The following is a 12554-nucleotide window of genomic DNA, read 5'->3' as shown; positions in this document are numbered from 1 at the left end:
AACATCAACGAACTCACACAGGGGAGAAACCATTTCAATGCATAGAGTGTGGAAAGAGCTTCAGTCGAAGTGAAACACTTAGAACACATCAGCGAACTCACACAGGGGAGAAACCATTTAAATGTATGGAGTGTGGAAAGAGCTTCAGTCAAAGTGGTCACTATAGAAAACATCAACGAACTCACACAGGGGAGAAACCATTTCAATGCATAGAGTGTGGAAAGAGCTTCAGTCGAAGTGAAACACTTAGAATACACCAGCGAACTCACACAGGGGAAAAACCCTTTAAATGTATGGAGTGTGGGAAGAGCTTTAGTTCGAATGGAGAACTCAGAATACATCAGCGAACTCACACAGGGGAAAAACCCTTTAAATGTATCGAGTGTGGAAAGAGCTTCAGTCAGAGTGTTCATCTTAGAATTCATCATCGAACTCACACAGGGGAGAAACCATTTAAATGTATACAGTGTGGGAAAACCTTCAATCGAAGGGGAACCTTTAAACTGCACCAAAGAACTCACACAGGGGAGAAACCATTCAGATGTATGGAGTGTGGAAAGCGATTCAGTGAAAGTGGGAAACTTAGACTACACCACCGAACTCACACAGGGGAGAAACCCTTTAAATGTATGGAGTGTGGAAAGAGTTACATTAATAGTGGGGCACTTAGAAGCCACCAGCGAACTCACACAGGGGAAAAACCGTTTAAATGTACAGAGTGTGGAAAGAGCTTCAGTCAAAGCGGAGAATATAGACGACATCAACAAACTCACACAGGTGAAAAAGCATTTGAATGTATAGAGTGTGGAATGAGCTTTAGTCGAAGTGACACCCTTAAACTACATCAGCGAACTCATACAGGGGAGAAACCCTTTAAATGTGTGGAGTGTGGAAAGAGCTTCAGTGATAGTGGGACACTTCGACTACATAATCGAACTCACACAGGGGAGAAACCATTTAAATGTATGGAGTGTGGAAAGAGCTTCAGTCAGAATGGAAACCTTACAAAACATCAACAAACTCACAGAGGGGAGAAACCATTTAAATGTGTGGAATGTGGAAAGAGCTTCAGTCGAAGTGAAACCCTTAGACTACATCAGCGAACTCACACAGGGGAGAAACCATTTAAATGTATGGAATGTGGAAAGAGCTTCAGTCGAAGTGGAACCCTTAGACTACATAAGCAAACTCACACAGGGGAGAAACCCTTTAAATGTATGGAGTGTGGAAAGAGCTTCAGTCTTAGTGGAACCCTTAGAAGCCACCAGCGAACTCACAAAGGGAAGAAACCATTTAAATGTATAGCGTGTGGAAAGAGTTACACTGAAAGTGGGGCACTTAGAAGACATCTACGAACTCACACAGGGGAAAAACCATTTGAATGTATGGAGTGTGGGAAGAGCTTCGGTCGAAGTGAAAGCCTTAGAATACATCAACGATCTCACACAGGGGAGAAACCCTTTAAGTGTATGGAGTGTGGAAAGAGCTTCAGTCAAAATGGACACTATAGACAACATCAACAAACTCACAGAGGTGAGAAGCCATTTAAATGTATGGAGTGTGGGAAGAGCTTCACGGAAAGTGGGAAACTTCAACGACATCATCAAACTCACACAGGGGAAAAACCATTTGAATGTATGGAATGTGGGAAGAGCTTCGGTCGAAGTGAAATCCTTAGAATACATCAACGAACTCACACAGGGCAGAAACCCTTTAAGTGTATGGAGTGTGGAAAGAGCTTCAGTCAGAGCGTTCACCTTAGAATTCATCAACGAACTCACACAGGGGAGAAGCCATTTAAATGTATTGAGTGTGGAAAGAGCTTCACTGAAGGTAGGAAACTTAGAAGACATCATCAAGATCACACAGGGAAAAAACCATTTGAATGTATGGAGTGTGGAAAGAGCTTCACTGAAAGTAGGGCACTTAGAAGACATCATCGAATTCACACAGGGGAAAAACCATTTGAATGTATGGTGTGTGGGAAGAGCTTCAGTCGAAGTGAAATCCTTAGAATACATCAACGAACTCACACGAGTGAAACCATTTAAATGTATCGAGTGTGGAAAGAGCTTCAGTAAGAATGGAAACCTTATAATCCATTTATGAACTCACATGGGTCAGAATTCCTTCAAATGTGAGGAATGCTGTGGATTTACCGCTAACTTCATGGCGTGAAGCTTCAATTCCTGTGGCAAACAGCGATCAATTCTCCCAAATAAGAAAAGCCATTTAAAGAACTGTGAGTAGAAATATTTGTATTTCAATTTGAAAGAATTGACTATAGCAAGGGATTTTAAAAATTCGGAGGTCAGTCCTTTGCCGCTGAAACAGCTTGGAAGCAGCAGAATCTAGGCGGAAGCCATGGACTTTGATCTTTATTGAAGTCTTCATGAAGGCATGTACAGGCTGGATCCCCCCCCCTTAGGTAGGGAAAAGGGGGTGAATGAACTGTATATATTTTGATCCTGCGTAAAAAGGACTGTGAATTAAAAGCAGCTCTTCTCCGGAAAGCAGACCACCCAGTCAGCAAGGCTAGACTTCCTTGTTATATAGTAGCCAAATTGGGAAAAGGTTACTTTATTTTTTCAGTCTGAAGATATTTAGTATCTACAAGAGTCTGAATCCTGGAAAAACAACACATGTGATATATTGCCTTTTCTTGATAGGATTGTGACTGTTGTTTCAAATTGTGGGTGAACTTTGGAACTTTTGTTTACATCATTAGCTTCTGTTGACTTGGGGATTTCCTGTGTGATAAAGGTGAGCCTCTGTAGAGGCTGACCTTGAAATATGGCTGAAACAAGAAGTGGGAAAAATAACAGAAAGAAAACCATCCAAAGGCCAAGAGCCCATTGTTGAATTAATTCAACAGATGACAGTTGAATTAAAACAGGAAATAAAAATGAACAGAGAAGTTCTGGACTGGATGACCCTTGTGATCTCTTCCAACTGTATGATTCTATGATTCTAAGTAGTCGACACCATTAAGACTCAGATGGATGATTTCAAAAAATTGTTTGGGGAACTTAGACAAGAAGTGAAACAAGTAAAATCAGACATTTTAAGTTTGGGTGCCAGGGGGGAGGTCCTGGAGGAAGCAGAAACTAAAGCAGATACCTGATTGCTGGATTTGGAAAGTACACAGGAGGCTGCTCAAGATTCAATTGCATTTTTGCAGATGAAAGAAAAGGAGACACATTTGAGACTAAGAGTGGTACCAGAAGGAGAAAATGGCAATCTAAAGGACTGGTTGATGCAGGACTTGGCTTCCTGGTGGGATCTGGATGGGGAAGAACTCAACCCTTGGATTTTGAAGGCTTTTAGATATGGAGCTAGAAGGAATAAGGATAGTAATGTACCAAATGGTTGTTTAATAGTTTTAAAAACTAAAGAACAGAGAGATGAGATCCTGGGCCACCACTACAGGAAAAATCTTAAGATTCAAGAGCAACCGGTAATATTGTATAAGGAGATCCCCAAGCGTTTTTTTGGCTTATATACTCCACTATTTGGATCCTACTCATCATTTGAGACAGAAGCAGATTCCTTTTCAATGGGAATTCCCCCCAGGAATCTCCTTTACATACAAGGAGAGAAAACAAAGAATCAGGACACCTGGAGAGATGTGGAGTTTCCTTGATAAACATACAAAAGACTTTGAAACTAAGCCAAAACCAACAGGAACAGCAGAGTAATCTTACACCTTTTTTCTTTCCAAAACTTTAGTTCAAAATGGCTTTGAAAGTACTTTCTTGGACTTTAAATGGTTTAAATATACGTGCTAAAAGGAATCAAGTACAGTATGTTTTATTGAAGCAGAATTTGGATGTAATTTGTCTACAAGAAATGCATGTTGCTAGAAATCACAGGAAAATTCTACAAAACAAATGGTTAGGCTTAGAGTTTATCTCTTCAGAAGAGAGAGTGTGATATATGTTAAAGAGAAACTTAGGTTTATTGCTGTTGAAATTACAGCACAGGGTGAAAAACTCTTAATTGTTGGAATCTATGCGCCAAATGATGGTAATGTGGGGTTTTATCAAAACCTGGAAACAAGACTGTTGGATTATTTGGACTATAAAATAGTGCTACTGGGAGACTTAAATGGAGTGGTCTCCACCTTGATGGATAGAACACAAAGGCAGAAGATTTCAAATGAAGGAAGATTGCCAAAAGTCTTTTTTGAGTTGGTGGACAATTTTGATTTATTGGATATCTGGAGATGGAAGAACACATTGGAAAAGGATTTTACGTTTTTCTCAGATGCAAATCCATCGTTTAGTTGTCCAGACTATATCTGGATAACCAAAGACTTGGTCCCAAGGGTGAACAAGGCAGGTATCTTCCCAAGGATATGTTCAGATCACAATCTGGTTCTGTGGAATGAAAGATGTCTCTGCAGGGTTCTTTCAGATGGAGAATGAATGATGCTTTCTTTAGGAACAAACAGACTGTTAAGAAGGCCCAGAAGGCCCCAAGAGACTATTTTGACACTAATATGAACAACAACATTGAATTGAGGGTTGTTTGGGACGCAAACAAAGCAGTCATGAGAGGATTTCTAATTCAGCAAAATTCAATTAGGAATAAGATCCAGAAAGACAAAAAGGAAAACATATTGCTTCAGTTGAAGGAAAAAGAGAAAAAGGTAAGAAGTAATCCAAATAATCATCAGATTCAAAAAGAAATTAAAGCCTTGCAAATACAATTTTCTCATATTATAAATCAAGAGATAAGAATGGAAAGTTAAAATGATGAAACAAAGATCTTTTGACTCTGCAAATAAATGTGGGAAATGGCTTGTGTGACAGTTGAAAAAGAGGCAGAATCAAAATACAATAACTCATATTGTGAATGAAGGAAAAACCATTGAGAACCCAGCAGAGTTTAGAAAAAAATTCCAGAAATATTATTGGCATTTGTATAAAAGAGAAAAGGAGGACAATTGGTAAAGCTCCAGGCCCGGATGGATTAACAGCCAAATACTATAAAATGATGAAGGACTGGCTAGCCCAAACTTTGATGGAAGTTTGCAACAATATATTGAGGGGAGGCCAAGCACTGCAGACCTGGAAAGAGGACTTTATTACTCTGATCCCTAAACCAGATGCAGTTGGAGCTCAAGTTAAAAATTACAGACCAATCTCCTTACTTAATGTGGATTATAAAATCTTTGCTAATATCTTGGCAAGAAGGCTGAAGATGGTTTTAAATGAGTATATCAATAAAGACCAGGCAGGATTTCTCCTAGTAGACATATGAAAGATAATGTTAGAAATGTTCTTGATATTTTAGAACTGTTAGAGCAAAAGAAGGATTGTAAAGCTATTGTGGTGTTTATTGATGCAGAGATAGCCTTTGACAATATTTCTTGGAGTTTTATGAAGACAAATTTGTATAATATTGAGAACTTTTTAAATGCTATAAATGTAATCTATTTGTAGCAGAAGACAAAGATTATAGTAAATAATATGGTATCAGAGGAATTAAGAATAGAGAAGGTCTCCCCACTTTTATTTATTTTAGTCCTGGACGTGTTGCTGAATATGATAAGAAAAAATGGAGAAGTTAAAGGTATTGTTGTTGGGTCAAAGCAATTTAAATTAAAAGCCTTTGCTGATGATATAGTGCTGACATTACAGAATGCAGAATCCAGTGCAAGTAGAGCACTGGAATTGATACAGGAATTTGGACAATTTGCAGGTTTTAAACTGAATAAGTGTAAAACCAAAGTGTTAGGTAAAAATCTAGCTGCTGAGGAGATCGCCAGGATAGAAGAGAATACTGGTTTGAAATTTGCTAAAAAGGTGAAATACCTTGGTGTGAATTTGACTACAAAAAATTGAATCTTTACAAAGATAATTATGCTAAGTTACGGAATGAAATCAAGAGGGATTTGGATAGGCTATATGCTCAAATTTGAAGTTATCATTTTCGGGCCAAATATCTGCTGTAAAGATGAATGTTTTGCCCCAAATGCTGTTTTTATTTCAAGTGTTACCCATCATAGATAACATGAAATGCTTCAAAGAATGGCAAAAAGTATTATCCAAATGTATCTGGCAGGGGAAGAAACCAAGAATAAAGTATAAACATTTAACAGATATGAAAGAAATAGGTGGCTTCTCCCTGCCAGATCTAAAAATTTTATTATGAAGCGGCTGTTTTTTGTTGGTTGAAAGAATGGTTTATGTTGGAAAACACTGATCTGTTAGATTTGGAAGGATTTGATAATGTATTTGGGTGGCATGCTTATTTATGGTATAATACGCTATTGACCCATAGTGGTTTTTAAAACCATATAATCAGAAAATAATTGTTTAATGTTTGGATTAGATATAAAGGTTTACTAGAAAGAAAAACACCTATGTAGATTTCACAATTAGAGGCTAACTCCCATAAAAAATTAAACATGGAAACCAAGTGGTTGAAATATAGTGATCTCTTAACGGAAGATGACAATAAATTTAAATGAAAGTATTGTGAACAACTTTAAGATAAATTAAATGACTGGTTGCAAAATCACTAGATTAATATTCAAGGCTGAAATATTCAAGGCTGATAATAAAAATACTGGTTTTCAGTCAGAAAAATCCAGATTGGAATTGGAATTGCTGGACATGAGAAGTAAAAATCTTTTTAAGATATATAATTTACCGTTGGAATGGCATACGAAAGATGAACAAGTGAAATCGGTAATGATTGGATGGGCTAAGAATGTGGGGCACAATATTATGTTTGAAGATTGGGAGAAATTGTGGGAAAAAAGGAATTAAGTTTACTGCATGTACTGCTTTGAGAGAAAATATAATGAAAATGATGTGCGGATGGTATATAAGAAGAAGAAGAAGAAGAGTTTGGATTTGATATCCCGCTTTTTACTACCCGAAGGAGTCTCAAAGCGGCTAACATTCTCCTTTCCCTTCCTCCCCCACAACAAACACTCTGTGAGGTGAGTGGGGCTGAGAGACCCATAGCGGGTGGTCGGGGCTGCTTCGGCTGCGAGGCGCCCGATCCATCCCGGGGGTTAGGAGCCCCGCAACCGCAAAGCGGGGCTCCGGTTGGGGTGCGGGAAGAGCGTCCCGCACCCTGGGCTCCCCGGCTGCGCCCACGGAGGCTCCGAACCCTTCCCTTGCCCCCCCTGTAAAGGGGGAGTGGGGGTGAAGGGACAACGGAGCCGGGCTTACGGGGATATGCCCCAACCGGGATGCAAATGCGGCGACAAAGCCCGCGGTGAGCGTCTTAGTTCTACCTTTGAAGAATGGAGCCAAAGGAACCCGGTGGTCGTGAGTAACTAATTTGACCAGAAATCGAGCTTTTGGAACGATCCGGGGGGAAGGAGAAAGGCAGCCTGCCTTCTTCCCTTCGAGTTAAAGAAGCTAACCAATTTGAGCAACTGCTGCTACAGGACTGCTACAATGTGCTTAAAATTGATACATGAGACTGGCAAACTTTTTTCTTGGGAAGTAAATTAGTGGAAAATATCTCCATTTAAAGTTGCGGTATCTGCGCTCCAGTTTAGGAAAATGGCGATGAACAGAGAGGCAGGAGTAGAAATTTGATACCCACTTCCTCCCCCTCTACCAGTATGCTGGGCTTCGTCCTTGAACTGGTACTGAACTCTGGACTAACGGACGAACAGAGGCTCACTGCTTTGAAGGTGGAACTGCTGTACAGGAAAGTCAAAGTCTTGTGTGGGGGTCTGAAAGAGAACCAATTGCCCACAGAGGAGGCTTTTAAAACTTTTAACACTTTGGAAGAAAGTCTTGCCAAAGAGCTGAGAGGATGTCTGGGAAGATGGAGAGAAATGAGTGAGCTACTTCGGAGAAGAAACTCGCCTCTTGGGGGTGGCAGTCCCAAGGCGACGGTAAGATTTGTTATATCCAGTCCCCGAGGTGTGAGCTCGGGGGCCAGGGACAGAGAATTATGGTTTTTACAAGAAGAAAAGGAATGCTACAAAGAACCGGAGAAGCTGAGAGACGACGAGATGGACATCCTGGAGCTCGTGGCAAGGAGAGTTTTGGACTGTGCCTGGATCTGTGGACGCTTGGAGAGGGAAGCCACAGGGAAATTCAGTGTTGATGCCACCAGGAGAAGAATAATGGACAGAGGGGGTGTGGGGTGAAACACTAAGTAAAATTTGAAGTAGCCTGTCATGGAATTTTGAAATCGGAGGGTGAATACTGTCAACAATCTTTCTGTTTTATTTTTTGTTTGAATATGAAAGGAGATATTTTGAGTTACTATGTTATTAGCAGCAGTTTAAAGGATAGAAGAGATAGATATGATATAAATGATTGGTGAAGATTTCAATGGAAGAAGAATTATGATGAGATATTACTACGATGATGCATTGTTAGTTAAATGTTGAATATATAATTGTGTGTAACTATATAATTGAATTTGAATTTCAGGAGAAATGGTTATAAAATAGATTAAGGATATGAACTCGAAGGAGAAAGGGCAGGGGAAGTCAATGGTCAAGATATGGAAATAGAAATTTTCTTTTTAAAGAAAAGATGCAACAAGAAAACTTGACACTGTTTGTATTTGTTTTATCAATGTATTTGTTTTGTATTTGTTTAATTGTAGGTGTGGGTGTGGGTATATGTTGTTATAAGAAAAAGGTCAATAAATTCTTATAAAAAAAAAAAAAACAAAGAAGTGTGACTAGCCCAAGGTCACCCAGCAGCTGCATGTGGAGGAGTGCAGACACGAACTTGCAAAAATGTATCGTACATCTGATTATAAATGTTGGAAATGTAAAGAAAAGGAAGGAACCTTTTACCACATGTGGTGGACGTGCCCCAAGGAAAAAGACTTCTGGGAGAAGATTTATAATGAGATGAAAAAGTGTTGAAAAACACTTTATTAAGAAACCAGAAGCCTTTTTATTTGGAATTGTAGGAGGGGAACTCCCTAAAAAGGACGTAACATTCTTTTTGTATGCCACAACCGCTGCAAGATTATTACTGGCAAAGAGCTTGAAGAACCAAAAGGTACCAACAATAGATGAATGGCAAATGAAGATGATGGACTTTATGGAACTTGCTGAGCTGACTGGAAGACACCGCGATCAGGGAGAAGACACGGTGGAGGAATATTGGGAAAAAATTAATTGTATTTGAAAAAATATTATAGTATTTAGTTTGCCTGAGGATTTAGTTATAGGTTTTTTGTAATATTTTTGTGAAGTAGGTAGAATAGAGATTTTTTTAAAAATGGTAAAGAAGTTAGTATATAGAAACTGTTTAAGATGATTAGATAGATGAAATTCAGATGGGGGGATCGGGGTAAGTCATTCAATAAGGTAATGTTAGGTAATTGTAAGAAAAGTATAATTTTCTCTTTTTTCCTTTTCCTTTCTTTACTTTAAATATTTTAATATTTGTTCTTGTGTATTATGTTGCATGTTATTTGGATCTTACAAATACAGTTGGTTAATACACGAAGTACAGTTGGTTAATACACGAAGAGTCGCATAACTCCCATTGTTATAATTGCAATAAAGGAACAAGTGGTGCATGCTCTGGTTATCTCCCGCTTCGACTACTGCAATGCACTCTATGTGGGGCTACATTTGAAGGTGACCTGAAAACTACAACTAATCCAGAATGCGGCAGCCAGACTGGTGATTGGGAGCAGCCGCCAAGGCCACATAACAACACCAGTCTTGAAAGACGTACACTGGCTCCCATTATGTTTTCGAGCACAATTCAAAGTGTTGGTGCTGACCTTTAAAGCCCGGTATACCTGAAGGAGCATCTCCACCCCCATCGTTCTGCCTGGACACTGAGGTCCAGCACTGAGGGCCTTCTGGCGGTTACCTCACTATGATAAGCGAAGTTACAGGGAACCAGGCAGAGGGTCTTCTCGGTAGTGGCGCCAGCTCTGTGGAACGCCTTTCCCATCATATATCAAAGAAACAAGCAACTATCTGACGTTTAGAAGGCATCTGAAGGCATCTCTGTTGTTGGAGAGGCAGCTTGGTGGGGGGAGTATGGGGCAATTTCCCGACTGAGCTTCAAGACCAGGAGGCCAAAGGCAGCACCATCACTTCCTGTTTCCATCCGAATACAGGCAAGGGCTGCTCTGCTAACATAGCTCTAGAGACCCGCGCGTTCGACAAGGAACCCGAAGTGTCTATAGGTCGGAAGTTTCCAGGTGGCCCAAAAGACCCCTTGAAAAGTGGGAGGTTTTCTGAAGGGGAGGAGGCGTGTTGGTTGACTAACCCCCACCTCCCATATACTCCGCTTTATATTGCGGGGAAGAAAACCGGAACAGCGAGCTAGGGAGGAGGAAGTCCAGAGAGGACAAAGAGGTAAAGAGGCTGCGTGGAGAGAGTGGGCAATGGGGGTGGGGGTGGGGGAGGGGAGAGAAAAAGACAGAGACCCCTCCCGGAAACAGAGAGAGCCATAGCTATGGGGGTGGGGCTAGCCGGGTGTTGTTTTTCCACACCTGATGAATCTCCCAGAAGGGCGCCATTGAGGATGTTTTTGTGTGGACGCAAATGTCCCAAACAGGGTCTTTGACTCGGGTGAAATAAAGCCAAATTTCACCCCAGCCCGCAAAAAAGCCCCTGGGGCCGCAGCGTTCAATCTCCTCTGGAGCCCCGCCCCCGATGCTCAAGGCCCCCCGATCCATGCAATCCAGCTGCCACCTCCTTTGCAGCGCCCTCCTCTCCACACACGTCTCTTTTTCCCGGGGGCTCAAGCGATGCTCGGCAGCCCTGCACCCCTTGGGCTCCTTTGCTGGAACGGAAACGTAATGCCCACCAAAGGGGTCCCGACCAAGACCCCTATCCCCAAGCAGTCTTGGATTTGATCCCAGGACTGCCGTTCCCCCCTGGCAGGAATCCCTCTAGGTGCTCCTGCGCCTTGATGGAGCGACGGAGTGCACGCAAGGGTTAAACTAAGGAAGTGAAATAGGCCTGGATAGAGACCCCTCTCCCCTCTCCCTGCCCGTCTTGGGAGGCCCCTTCGGATGGACAGGTTGGTGCGCCCGCCCGGGAGAGATCCGGCGCAGAGGGCGAGGGGTGAGCGGTGCCAAGGGGGGTGTTTCTGAGAGCAGGGGAGACTGTGGGCGGAGGGAGGTGGGCAGAGGAAACTGGGGGCCTGAGGGAGGAATAGCAGCATCTCTGGGGAATAGAAGCCCAGCCGAGCAGAGAGGGAGGGAGAGGGAGAGAGAGAGAGAGAGAGAGAGACTTCCTTTTGGAGAGATGTCTCTGGTAGGTCTGCCTTGGCTTCTCCCTCCTACCCAGGAATCTCACACTCTTTCAAGTCGACCAGAGAGAGATGCCTGATAAGGGGAGGGGGGTTCCACCGATTTCCCCACCCTTTCCTTCCCGGAAGCTCAATCCTCTCCCCACTGATCCCTGCAAGCTACTGCATTGCATGCTGTGGGCTTCATTATACCGAGTCTACCTTGGAGAGGAGAAGAGAGTTTCAGTTTAACCCTGATGTTTCATTCTTTTGGTGTGGTTGGTGGGCTACTTAAAAATGAAGCTGCAGTTTAGATTAAATTTTAAATTGTATCTTAATCTGTATTTAAATGAATTGTTTTATGGTTTTGTTGTGATTTTATTGGTGTTAGCCACCCTGAGCACGGTTTGAAGGGCGGGGTATAAATAAAATATTATTATTATTACTACCGGTACTACTACTACTACTACTACTATATGTCCCCCACAAGAGGTACTACCCCTCCCACAACAACCCATGGCATAATACTATCAATGTATTTAAAATAGAATAAAAAAATTCCTTCCAGTAGCACCTTACTGACCAACTAAGTTTGTTATTGGTATGAGCTTGCACGTCTTCAGATACGTATCTGAAGAACCTGAAGAAGTGTGCATGCACACGAAAGCTCACACCAATAACAAACCTAGCTGGTCTCTAAGGTGCTACTGGAAGGAATTTTTAAATTTTGTTTCCACTACGGCAGAACAACACGGCTACCTACTTGTATTTAAAATACAGTGGTACCTTGGGTTACATACACTTCAGGTTACATACGCTTCAGGTTACATACTCCGCTAACCCAGAAATAACGCTTCAGGTTAAGAACTTTGCTTCAGGATAAGAACAGAAATCGTGCTCTGGCAGCGCAGTGGCAGCGGGAGGCCCCATTAGCTAAAGTGGTGTTTCAGGTTAAGAACAGTTTCAGGTTTAGAACGGACCTCCGGAACGAATTAAGTACGTAACCAGAAGTACCTGTAGATTAGAAATAAATTTGTGCCTCCAGAAATAACACTAACAGCTTCATCCCATGAATGAATCAATCCTATATAGAATCATAGAATCATAGAGTTGGAAGAGACCCCAAGGGCCATCCAGTCCAACCTCCTGCCAAGCAGGAAACACCATCAAAGCATTCCTGACAGGTGGCTGTCAAGCCTCTGCTTAAAGACCTCCAAAGAAGGAGACTCCACCATAAGGTTGAAGTTTCCATTAAGTACAGTTATACAGGGTGAGTCCTTTAAAAGAGGCCCCGTGGATACAGAGTACACATGTTCCACAGGGCCTCTTTTAAAAGACTCACGCTGTATA

The 12554-nt window shown here is 41.7% G+C and overlaps 2 protein-coding genes across 2 annotated transcripts in view; one reads left to right on the top strand and one right to left on the bottom strand.

Annotated features, from left to right (window-relative positions):
- Positions 1-2553, top strand: part of LOC117042191 (zinc finger protein 850-like) — a 32029-nt gene extending 29476 nt beyond the window's left edge. The window contains exons 4-5 of the mRNA XM_033141710.1: positions 22-735; positions 802-2553. Of these exons, the coding sequence (XP_032997601.1) occupies positions 22-735; positions 802-2051 (1964 nt within the window). The 3' untranslated portion in view covers positions 2052-2553. The remainder of the gene's footprint in view (positions 1-21; positions 736-801) is intronic.
- The window catches only part of LOC117042197 (zinc finger protein 658B-like), a 240752-nt gene that overhangs the window by 120619 nt on the left and 107579 nt on the right, over positions 1-12554 (bottom strand). The gene's annotated exons all lie outside the window — the stretch shown is intronic.

The sequence above is a fragment of the Lacerta agilis genome, chromosome 2, assembly GCF_009819535.1.
Source record: "Lacerta agilis isolate rLacAgi1 chromosome 2, rLacAgi1.pri, whole genome shotgun sequence".
Classification (NCBI taxonomy): domain Eukaryota; kingdom Metazoa; phylum Chordata; class Lepidosauria; order Squamata; family Lacertidae; genus Lacerta; species Lacerta agilis.
Note: the sequence above shows the minus strand (reverse complement) of the source record. Positions and strands in the feature narration are given on the sequence as shown.